This window comes from Girardinichthys multiradiatus, chromosome 3 (genome assembly GCF_021462225.1).
Source record: "Girardinichthys multiradiatus isolate DD_20200921_A chromosome 3, DD_fGirMul_XY1, whole genome shotgun sequence".
NCBI classification, from domain to species: Eukaryota; Metazoa; Chordata; class Actinopteri; order Cyprinodontiformes; family Goodeidae; genus Girardinichthys; species Girardinichthys multiradiatus.
The window spans coordinates 18,766,023-18,778,167 of NC_061796.1; the positions used below are offsets into that span (position 1 = coordinate 18,766,023).

At 40.5% G+C, this 12,145-nt stretch overlaps 1 protein-coding gene across 1 annotated transcript in view; it reads right to left on the reverse strand.

Moving 5' to 3' along the window:
• LOC124865699 (furin-like protease kpc-1) overlaps window positions 1-12,145 on the reverse strand; it is a 312,042-nt gene that overhangs the window by 89,935 nt on the left and 209,962 nt on the right. Inside the window, exon 13 of the mRNA XM_047361035.1 lies at window positions 8,913-9,026. Within this exon, the coding sequence (XP_047216991.1) occupies window positions 8,913-9,026 (114 nt within the window). The remainder of the gene's footprint in view (window positions 1-8,912; window positions 9,027-12,145) is intronic.

Sequence of the window (12,145 nt, forward strand, 5' to 3'; positions counted from 1 at the left end):
TTATCCCTCCGAAGAGGGAAGGTTATAGCAAAATGATGTTTTACTGTTCCTGGTTTCCAGGCTGATGTAGATGTCATTCATGGAGCATGCTTGGTGGGGGTCGGAGGCATAGATAAAGAAATATGATCAGAAATGCGAGTGGTTTGTTAAAGTTGGATGAGTTCCTAATGTGTGCCGCAGGACTTACAAACAAAAAGAATAACAGTATCTGTTGATCTGGTTCATCAGTTACTGAGAGAAGAGTGACCTAATTACTATGTTGTTTATTACTGCAAAGCTTTGATTTATGTTCCTCTATGCTGTTGGTTTCAACACTGTGTCTTCCTCTTCAACAATTGCAGCAAGAGACTTTTTATATTTGAATACACAATTAGACAGTCACACAAAGATGCAGAGCGACACACCTAACACACAAAAAAAAAAAAAATCACAGAAATGCTCATACATCAATTCAGTCGCTCTTTCACTTTTTCTGGCTCCTTGCGACACCCTCAGACTCATTTGCATCCTTAATTGTGTTGTAATGTACTTTTAATTTGAAAATGGAGGCAATTAATTATATTGATATGGAACAAAATGCAGCAAATGTAAACATTCTAATAGTCCTTTGTGAGCTTAGCATCATTTTTCAAAAGATGGATTGAATCTTATCTCATTTTTTAATGACATAACACTTTCTCCCCCAAATAAACCATTTCAACATCATACATTCTCCTTGATTTTCCCTTTGTATTCTCGTCGAGGTCAGCTTCTCTTTGATCTGTTCCACCACTGTTATTTTCTATCCAAATATCCCACAGGTTAATCACTGTAGTTTCACCTATGTTATCAAAAGAGATTAAGTAAAATTAAGCTTGTTTGGATGTTCTTCTTCTTCTCTGTTCATTTAAAGCCCCTAACACAAGACTCTACATTTGTTTTATACTTCTGGGTTAGAAGAGCTTGGAGCAGAGATATGAATCACAGATTAATTTATTTTACTTTGCTGAACGTGTGAACAATAGGTGTGTTCAACGAATACAGAGTAACTTTCAGCATGTTGGGGGAGATCTTTTTCTGGGGCTAAGAAAAAAAAACTGGCACTTTCACTCCCTCAAGTTGATAAACTCACAACAAAAAGGAACAGGATGAATGTGTATTATTTCTTTCCTTCTTTCACCCTGCTCTATCACCTTTTGCCTCTTAGTCCTGTTCTCTCTCCTTGCTCTCACACAGCCTCAAACTTTTCTTCCCTCCTATATCTCAGCCTCTCACCCAACTTCACCCCTCATCTCTATCACTTGCCCCCCCCCTTCTTTTTGAATCCCCCAAGGGGCCTGGGAGGCGGCTGACATCACAGCCGGCCTGGCAACAGCCTATAAATTATGAGTGACAACTCTTTGGACCAATAAAGGCACCACTATATTTCATGCACAGTAAATCTGATGGCAGATTGCTGTGGCGTGTGGCGGCTGACATGTTTATTGTCGATGTGGTGGCGGTAGCGCTGGGTGGAGGGTTTGAGGTTGGGGGTCGCTCAACGACATTGTTAAAGTTTGTAAAGCTCCTAGTCTATATAGAGGTCAGACAGATGGAAACGCCGGGATGTGGGCGACCAATTCCTTCCATGCAGCAAGCCTCACAAATCCACAAACACACATGCATATACTCACACATCAACTCACACATCATCCTTAAGGAAGGCATTTTTTCTGCAGCTTTTGTAAAGCCATGCAGCCACTGCTCCCACTGCAACCATCTGTCCCCAATCCGCACAGGCTCTCAATGAAATGTTTAAGGTTGAATTCAATGGCTTCGTGACTTTCTAATTTGAAAAGGGAATTAATATCTTTCAGACATATCACTGTAGTTTCAGCTTTTTAAATCCATCCTGTTACTGTCCTGCTCACCTTCAGCAAAACAAATGAACATAAACCAAACTCTACTGAGATATAACCCTATAGATATAACTAGGAGTATACAAAGATCTCATGATTTTTAATTGCCCCAATATTTTTTGTCAAAAATGAAATCTGTCCCACAAATGTAATTCGGTCACCTCCAAAATGTGACTTCTGGGTATTGAGGCCCAGAGATGAAGGTGAGTGCTATAAACTGTACATCCTGTTGAATATTGTTTGAGACTCTAATTTTGTTTAAAGCTGCAATAGGTAACTTTTCTAAAAAACAAAAACAAATATGTTCTACATATTTGTTAAAACTGTCACTATGTCCTAAAAGTAGAATATGGAACAGGTAATCTGTGAAAAAAATTAAGCTCCACTGGCTCCTCCCAGTGGTCCTACTGCAATTTGCAGAGATACGCTGCTCCCGGTCAGAAACAACCAATCAGAGCCAGCAGGAATGTCTTAGCAGTGTATATCACACTTGTGTAAGCGCGCCTCACACTCCTCCGCACAGCGCGTACCGTTCTTCTAGCTCAAGATTGCCGGTGTGCTGCAGCTGTGCTAATGACTTGAGGACCAAGTTTGTAGTCAAAGTATTGGCAGACCATAGTCAGTGCAAAGCATATCGTTGATGTTTCGTTCCTACCAGTGAATGGGCCATAGCTGTTAATGTGCCATCATCAGTGGCCCTGCTTACTAGCCTGCACGTTCATGGCAGGCTCCACTGTGGTGGGAAGGCTGTAAGCACACAGAGAGCAATGGGGACGGACCTCTCAGGTATACCTGTTCAAATTTTTATGCTAAATCCAAGGTTTTCTCAAAACGTTCTACTGCAGCTTTAAATAAGAGATTAAGTTACCGTTGCTAACTTTGTCTCTATTTGTGAGTTTTCAGACACCTCAAACAACTCATTTTGAAAAAAATAGACAAGTGACAAATCTTGTGTTATTTGAGATCTTTGCATACTTGGTAAAGCATGTATTGTTCTTACTCTTCTTAATGAGTAGCAGGTGGGTCCCAAGTATGTGTTGGGACCCACATACTGTGGGTCCCAACACTATCCCCTAGCTCTAACAGTGGTCTCCCAGGTGCAGTCAGTACCTCCCACCACATCTAGGCTACTAACAAATTGCAGACAGCTAACACTGGCTGATCCCCTTTCAGTTACGGTGGGATGCAAATATAAACGTTTATTTTTCACTGTACTTAAATAATTTAATGAATGTCAACTGATTTACCGACTTCAAAGGGTTACATGTATGTTCTAAACATATAAAGGCTGTTTTTCACTCATTTGTCAACATATTTTCCATCTCTCCTTCAGTGTCCATTGCAATGCACATAGATGGCCGATCATGCAAATTAGATGATGACATTTAACATTATTTAGCAACTATTGTGAATAAATAGATTATTTGCTTACTGAGGAGTTAGCAACAATAAGTCTGCAGGTGTGTTGAAAGGGCTCGACAAGGTTTTCTCGTTGGACTGATCCTAGTTGATTACACAAGTACTGAAGGAGCCTCCAGCACTTTTGAATTGTTGTGTGGCAGCAATTTGGATAAACAAAAGAAATGGTAACAGATTGACAGACAACACATGAAAGGTACTGTGAGTAGGAAATAGCTACTACCGCGACTGGCTAACCGCCACTAACACAGCTAAAGATGGCTATTTCACAGGTTTTAAAGAATCTGTGCTGTATTTGATCTGATGTCTGAAAATCTAAAATAATTAAAATGATCAAACCTGATGTGAATAAATTTAGTCTGAACAGTGATTGTTTAAGACACAATTTGAGATTCATTAAACCTTTATGCTATTTGTAAAAACACAACAAGGAGCATTTGTGGAATAAAAAACGCACTTTCTCAAGATAAACATAACCAAAGCATTTTTAGTCTTATCTTAGATTTTTTAAAACTGTAATCCATGCATGTTGTATGTCTTTTTCAATATACAAGGACACTAAGTGATGCTGTAGTCAACCCCTTCTTACCCATGCAATAAACCATTCCTTATAATTAATATAATTTAAATGGCCGCTAAAGCATGATCAGGGCATTACAAGTCCTCTGCCACAGCCCCCTAAATGGACAGATTTCAGCAGACGCTCGCTGCTGTGATCGGCATCATTATATTTTAATTAATCCATTCTTTTCACACCAACACAGCAATTACAATCTATTTTATGACACCGCATGCTGGGAAAGAGTAGATGGAGGGGAGGAAAAGGCATGGAGAGAACATAAGGTTAAAAAAAAAAAGCTCTGTAAAAGAAACAAGATGAAGAGGTGATGATGGTCAGTTAAAGGTGAGGAGAGGGAGTTTGAGCGAGGCAGATAGCAAATAAAACAATCTCAAACACTATAATTGACTACCGATATGTCATTGCTTTGACAGTCACTGAAAAATGTATAAGATGGCTCATTCGCTCTCTCTGAGAGTCTAAATGCATACAGTCTGAGGGAGACAGTATGCTCTGTTTCTCTAAATCCTTACAGGTATATGCTGAGGCATGCTGAGAGTGTGATAATAGCATCTCAATATTGCAAGATCATCTCTCTTAAGTGTGATAAAACATACTGTGGGACTTTAAGGTTCAAATGCTTTTGTTCACTTTCGGTTTAATAAGTAACTACAGTGGGGAATCTATCATGTGTTTTTGATCATTTGGGGTTAGATTAAAATAAAATCCAAACCTGATAATGACCAGATAATATTTATTAAATCATGATACATAAAACACTAGAATTAAAAAAGAAATATCTACTTTCTTTTTTTCCATGACTGTATTCAATACTTCATTTCTACAGTAAAATACATAAAACCATTAATTTTATTTTGAACCACAAAAATCATATTTTCTGCAAAAATACAGTGTGAATTCTACAGGCTGAAGGAGTGATCTAAAATAAGATTAAAAAGCTGAACTGAAACTGAAATTGTTCAAAGGTTTAATTATAAAAACTGGCAAAACTGATTGTTAATTAGTCCCCTTGGGGTACTGGTTGCGCCTGGGTGACTTGGGGGCCTGGGTTCTTCTGGTGTTTGACATACCCTTTTTCTGGCAGTGAGGGTCATCATGGGTACCTTGGGCTCTCTTAGCGCCTGGGGGCCTGATCCCTGGCTGCACTGGGCTTATGCTCTTGTCTGCCTTCCTGGTAATAGGTCCCTGGGTGGGATGTGGGGCAGTTCTCAGCTACATCTAATTCAGTCCTGGGGCCATGAGTGGGGCCACTGCAGGGGGCTCTGGCGAGTCTTGCTGGGTGGTGGGTTAAGAGGCTCCTTCCTGCTTCCCTGATATCCTGACCTACTTCTCCTGGATCGCACTGGGCTTCTGGGCCTGGTTGTGCCCCTGGTGGGCAGGCCTTAGGTCAGGGTTCTCATTGCTCATGGGGGATAAATCTTCTCGTGCCCCATGTGGTTTTTCTTTGGGCCTAAAGGTGCATCTGCTGTCCCTCCCCTGGGATCCTAGTACCGGTCTCTTTAGGGTGGAGGCTTCTTTGGCTCATCTCGGCTCTGGGAGCTGTCTGGTCCTGTGCTGGGCCAGGTCTGGCTCCGCTTGCTCAGTGAGCCTTGGGTGCTGTTGGGGTCCCTCGCAGTACTAATCCTCGCAACCAAAACATAATTTTTTTCCCTTCTCCGCACATGTGCATAGACTCATGTCTATGTATGTTTAAACATTGGTGGCAATATGTGCAGGTGTCATCTGCCTGTGCGCAGGCTGTTCATAGCTAATTTGTAAGTAAGTGTGAAACTCCTGTGGCTTTGGTTGCCTCATTATTGTTGCTACAGTTGTTAGTATAATTTTCTATTTGCTTAGTTTATGAGGTTACTGACCTTCAACTTATTGTTGTTTATCTGTTATTTTGTACGTTGCCACAATGCTGCAACAACGGGATTATTTTAGACTAGGCACTAGCCAAGACTTACAGCATGCGCTGGGGCGGTTTGCAGCCGAGTGTGAAGCGGCTGGGATGAAGATCAGCTCCTCCAAGTCCGAGGCCATGGTTCTCGACTGGAAAAGGGTGGCTTGTCCTCTTCAGGTTGGAGGGAAGTTCCTGCCTCAAGTGGAGGAGTTCAAGTATCTTGGGGTTTTGTTCACGAGTGACGGAAAAATGGAGCAGGAGATTGACAGACAGATCGGTACGGTTGCAGAAGTAATGGGGGCGCTGTGCCAATCCATTGTGGTGAAGAGAGAGCTGAGCCGAAAAGCGAAGCTCTTGATTTACCGGTCGGTCTACGTTCCTACCCTCACCTATGGCCATGAACTTTGGGTCATGACCAAAAGAATGAGATCCCTGATACAAGCGGCTGAAATGAACTTCCTCCGTAGGGTGGCTAGACACTCCCTTAGAGATAGGGTGAGGAGCTCGGCCATCCAGGAGGAGCTCAGATTAGAGCCGCTACTCCTCCACATCGAGCTGAGGCAGTTGAGGTGGCTCGGGCATCTATAGTGGATGCCTCCTGGACGCCTTCCTCGGGAGGTGTTCCAGGCACGTCCCACCGGGGGGAGGCCCAGGGGACGACCCAGGACACGCTGAAGGGACTATGTCTCTCGGCTGGCCTGGGAACGCCTTGGGCTCCCCCTGGAGGAGCTGGAGGAGGTGTCTGGGGAGAGGGATGTCTGGGCGTCTCTGCTGAGTCTACTGCCCCCGTGATCCGGTCCCGGATAAAGTGGAAGACAACGATGAGTACGGGTAAATGCTGCAACAACGGGATTATTTTAGACTAGGCACTAGGAAAGCTATCAATCACATTGTATTGAATGCCTAAATGATGGACAAGACAGGTAGAAAAAAAAGTAAAGCCCGGTATTTCTCAAAAATAAATTGTGTGTAAACTACATTGAACTATATTATAAAGAATACACAATGGCTACAGTAATCTCATATTTGAATAGTTGAAAGAGTACAAAGATTGCAGAAGTATATAGGCCACAAAACGTATGGATAAAGCATCTGCAGCAGTGCGATTTCAGTAGTTTTGATGCTTTTTAGCATTCCCACAATTACTGAAGTAACTCTCTTTTCTCTTATGATCAAGAAAGCATTTTCCATTGACCACTACTATAAAATATATATTAAAACAACTATTAACAGGTTCATAAATTCTAAAAAAAAAATATTTAACTATCATTTATAATATTTTCCTACATTTACCTGTAATACTTTAATGTATAAAGCTATTACTTTGGATGATTTCATGCTTGTTTTGTCATGTTTGAAGTGAAAAATCAACACACTGGACAGGAACATTTGGATGCAGACACAGAAACAAAAAATATTTGTGGTTCCTGTGGCAAGCCAGCAATTTTCATTTTATGACTGGGCAGCATGTTTGAGTCTGGTTTCCAGTTATCAATACATCCAAGGGCAGACGTTTGCTCAGGAGAAGTCTCTGGAAGCTGGCCAATCAGAGTAGCAGCATGGACCAGTTGGGAAGGGGATCCATAATAAGCCTCAAACAGAGGCTGCACTGAAGAGTACTGTGAATAGCTTGTAAAGCATAGGTAGCTGGGTTGTTTTATACGGTAAATAGCGCAGATATGCCAGTTTAATCCAGAAAATCTGCACAACACACCAATATTAAATCAATGCTCTTCTAATGAAAACCATATATTTCATTTCATGGAACCTCCTCATCAAAAATATTCAAACATTAAGTGCATCTACATAAAAAACAACTGTAATATTTGCTTTTTACACAGCAGATCAGTTCTAACAGTAAGTAATGTAAAACATTAAAGAGCAACTACAGTGAGCTGCTGAATGGAGAGCTGCAGGTGACAGGTTGCATGCATCCAACATCTCAGCAAGGTAACCAACTCCCTTCACTCTGCCCTGCTGTTCACATGCTATTAATGCGTGAAGTCCAAATCAGATTTGGGTTGCTCACAGAATAATGAGAAACAGCCTCTGAATTCTGTGACCATTGATCTGAAACTGGACTATCTGTTTTTAACAGTAATTATAGAGTGATGTTATTGTTCTTCTATCTCCCACCATCTGCAGTGGGTCGAGGAGCATTCATAATGAGCTTATCTAACCACTTCCTTGCAGGTGTAGACAAGATGCTGCTCCAACAAACAACACCCCTGAACATGGCTGATGCCACCACACAGTCAAAAAAGGTCTTCATGAGAGTCCCTGAAAGATCTCAGTCTCCTTACCAGGTAAAGTCTGTTCTGAACCTTCCTGTAAAGAGCATTAGGGTTGTGACTCCACTCAAGTTCACTGTTCAGGTGAACACCCAGGTACTTATAAAAGTCCACTATCTCAATGTCAGTTCCCTGGATGTTCACTGGTGTCGGTGTGGTGGGTCTGTACCAGATATCCACCACCTGCTCCTTAGTTTTCAGCTGGATAACTATTAGCTTTGCACTGTTAAAACCTTTCTTTGCAATCTATGTTTCACTGTAATTTCATCCATCCAGAGTCTATACTGCTTATCCATGCCTACTTCTGTGAGAGGCATGGTACATCCTTGACCGGTCGCAGTCCATCCCAGGGCAACACAGAGACACACAGGACATACCACCATTCATTGACACATTCACTACTAAGGATAATTTAGAGAAACCATTTACCCTAATATGTATATTTGTTGGAATGTGGAAGGAGGCCAGAGTATCTAGAGATAACCCACACATGCATGTGGAGAAAAAGCTAACTCCAGCCAGAAAGATCCCAGGCTTGGATTGAAACCCAGGGCCTTCTTGCTGCAATGTAACTGTATTAAGACCTATGGCAATAACCCATGTCCTTAAATGTTATGGTGAGTTTTTTGGAAACAACAGGGGTGATCTACCCCATGTTGCTGCAGGAGATTTTACATTGAGGCATATCAGTGTATGATTACAACTGGTTAGTTAAGCTCACCCTTGAAGCCTAACATAAAAGAAAACACATGAACAAATTAAGCAATAAAGTATCTTTCAACATTTTGGACTGTCAAATGATAAAATATATACAGTAACCCATAAGGAAATTTAGACTAGTGTGTGGGGTCTTATCATCATACCTATGGTGGACATGGTATCCTGCTGCATTGATGGTCCAGCCCGGCTCTTTGGGGTCAGGGACCTTGGCTGTCATGGCAATCAGATGTTGAACATCCCTCCACGTCAAAACCGGACTAGTACAAGAGACATGACAACATAAAAACATCAAACAAATTCATAGATTGGTTATTTTAAAACAGAAATCCACAAAGAAAACACTTAAACTTTGTGTGATAGTGTGAAAGAAAATTTACAGGAAACAACAAACAGGCCCTGGTGTTTCTGAAGAGGGGTGTTGAAGGACTGCTTTATAGGACTTACAGCTCTATTTATACGGCTCACATATAGAGCTTACACAGTATTAGTGCAAAATTTTTATTGATGCATAAGCTGCTGCAAAGAGACACTACCACACCTTTAAAAGCAGGTCCTCTATACATAAAAGGCCCATCAAGCTTACATTTATGAGAATGGTGTCACAAAAAATTGTGAATCCAACAAAGAATATTTGATTCTTAACAAAAGAGTCCAGAGAGCCAAAAGTAGCAAAAGTCCCCGTTTTAATCCCAAGCAGGGGAATTCTAATAGAGCCGACTCAAGTGTCATGTCAAGCAATATACTAATGGAATCCAATTAAGACCTTTAAACTGCGCAGAGAGCTGGAGGATATTAGCTCAGTTTTCTATAACAAAAGACCAAAGGGTCGTCAACGAGGTTTTTTTTTTTTCCAGCATATAAAAAGCATAAAGGAAATTGGATTTTTTCTGCTTTATCCACTTATTATTGTTCTCTAAGAAAATGATTTGGATGAAGTGAAGGAAAACTGTTCAGCTGCCTACTCTGAGCAGCATTTTTTTCTAAGGAGAAATGTCACTGATCTCTGCCTCAACATCTGTACACAGACAGACTCATTTTTTGGGCACAGTGGGAAAAAATGAAGGGTCTTAAAGCTGTACAACACAGTTAGGCCTAAATTTTCACACACTGCTTTGAATATGTGAAACTTTACAATTTTATGTTATACCGATGATAACTTGCACATATTCAAATAAAACAGACAAACAAACAATTTACAATATGATTTAAGTCTGGACTTTGACTGGGCCAATCTAATACACAAATATGCTTAGATCTAAACCATAGCATGGTAGCTCTGGCTGCTGCCTCTAACAGGTGTTCTTTCAGGCTTGCTCAGTATATAGCTCCATCAATCTTCCAATCAACTCTGTCCAGGTTCCCTGTCCTTGCAGGAAAGAAATCCCCATGGGATTAGACTGCCATCACCATGTTTTCAGCTGGAGCTCATAAAAAATTAGCAAAAAGAAAAAAAAAAATCCCATGGCTATATCTTTATATCTCTATAATATGTTTACATTAAAGTGTGTGGTTATAGTGGGACAAAATGTGGAAAAGTTAGAGCGAGCAAGAGTGTGTTTTTAAGACACTGCATATGTAGACAGCTTCCTCTATATGTGCACTTTCATAGTTTTGCTCAGTGGCAAAACTTTCTAAGATGTGAAGAAAACACCTTGACAAAGAACAAAATAACAAGTACCCTCTTCATTATTCTGCTCTCGGGTGTTAGACATTTGAGAAACTATCAGACACAGATATAAACAGATGGATTCCATTCACGTATTTGAAAAATGAAGCAGAACAAAAGTGAGGAGAGAAGCTTTCATTAGGAGCATAAAACAGAACCACAGCAAGAAGCAAGAACAGGCAACTAAAACAACATGATAGGAATAATACCAGTAACACTAATAATAGATGGATGGAATGAAACAAAACACAAAGCACAAACAATTATTTTAAGCTTTGATTTCAAAGGGAGCGGAGTGTGTGTGTGTTTATGTGGGGAATAAGCTTTGTACTTCTGAACTGTTGCTGCTCACTGCATGCTGCTGTGTGTATGCGTGCACGCTGTGTGTTATATATTAGTGGCAGCAGCGTGAATCTGTTGTGTGCACTCCCCCACCTCTATCATAAGCAGCACCACCACCATCACCCCTCTGGTGGAATCAGAGAAAGCCCCGTGGCCCCGGCTGGTTTGCATAAAGCAAACAAAATTAAATTTGCTTTGCTAAATCAAAGCATGTATGGTATTCCAAGCTGCTCTCTCTGGGACAAATTACTTCAAACGGCCTCCTTTGTATCATAACAGAATTAGAAAAAAATAAAAAATCAGCCCAATCAGTGGCACTCCAAAACCCTCGACTCAGGAATTAATTATTGAACCGAGGGCTTTTCTTTCTCCTGGCAGTCTGTGACACAGATCTATTTATTTTGGAGAAGTCGTTTTGCTCTTAAAAGCACACTGTTGGCTGAAAACATAGCTATTTGACTCTCTCTCTTAGAGTTCTCTCTCCTCTTTGCAGCATAACCCCTGAAGGGACATGTGAATAGGTTTAGACCGCAAAATTAATCTGAAAACTCCACAACCTGCATTTACCGTAGTGCTGGTTAAACAGAAGAATTACTTATGCTGTAATGGACTCTAGATGAACTGAATCATTAGCTGAGTTTTCTTTTCTTTTTACAAAAGGTCCCTGTTTGACAAAAACACTGAACTCAGACTAAAGAATTTAGGATTTTAATTATTTATTGCCGTTGATGAGAACCGGAGAACTCAACTCTGATTATTTGTGGCATCTTATATGAACATGAATACATTTATAATAAACCCCCGCTGCAATTTTTTAGAAATGATTTTAAAAAAAAAGTTTTCAGAATATACAGTGGTGTAAAAAAAGTATTTTGCTCCTTACAGATTTCTTCTCATTTTGCTGTTTTGTCACACGTAAATGTTTACGATTAAATAAACTGCAATATCAGAAAAAAATAACCTAGTAACCACAAAAATGTTCTTTTACGGTAATAAAGCTATCAACACCAACCTAGGCCTATGAGAAAAAGTAAATACCCCCTAATCTTAATACCTACTTGTGCCACCACTGGTGGCAAAAAAAGCATTTGTGATGACTGGCCTTTAGTTTTTTACATTGCTATGGAGGATTTTTAATGGAGAGCAGCAAGTGTCAGAGGATAAAAAAAAAAAACAAAGCCGGTGGAAATCCATACTCACACTTTACTAAACTGTGCGCTCAGTTTTGCAATCTGTATGCATGGATTACAAGACTGTGCTCTCGGTTTCTACAATTCATCTGCATGGTTTGATAAACTGTGCGCTCTGTTTTGCAATCCAAGCGTGCAGATTTCTCAGTGACATATGCTGTCATTTTAAACGTTTTAT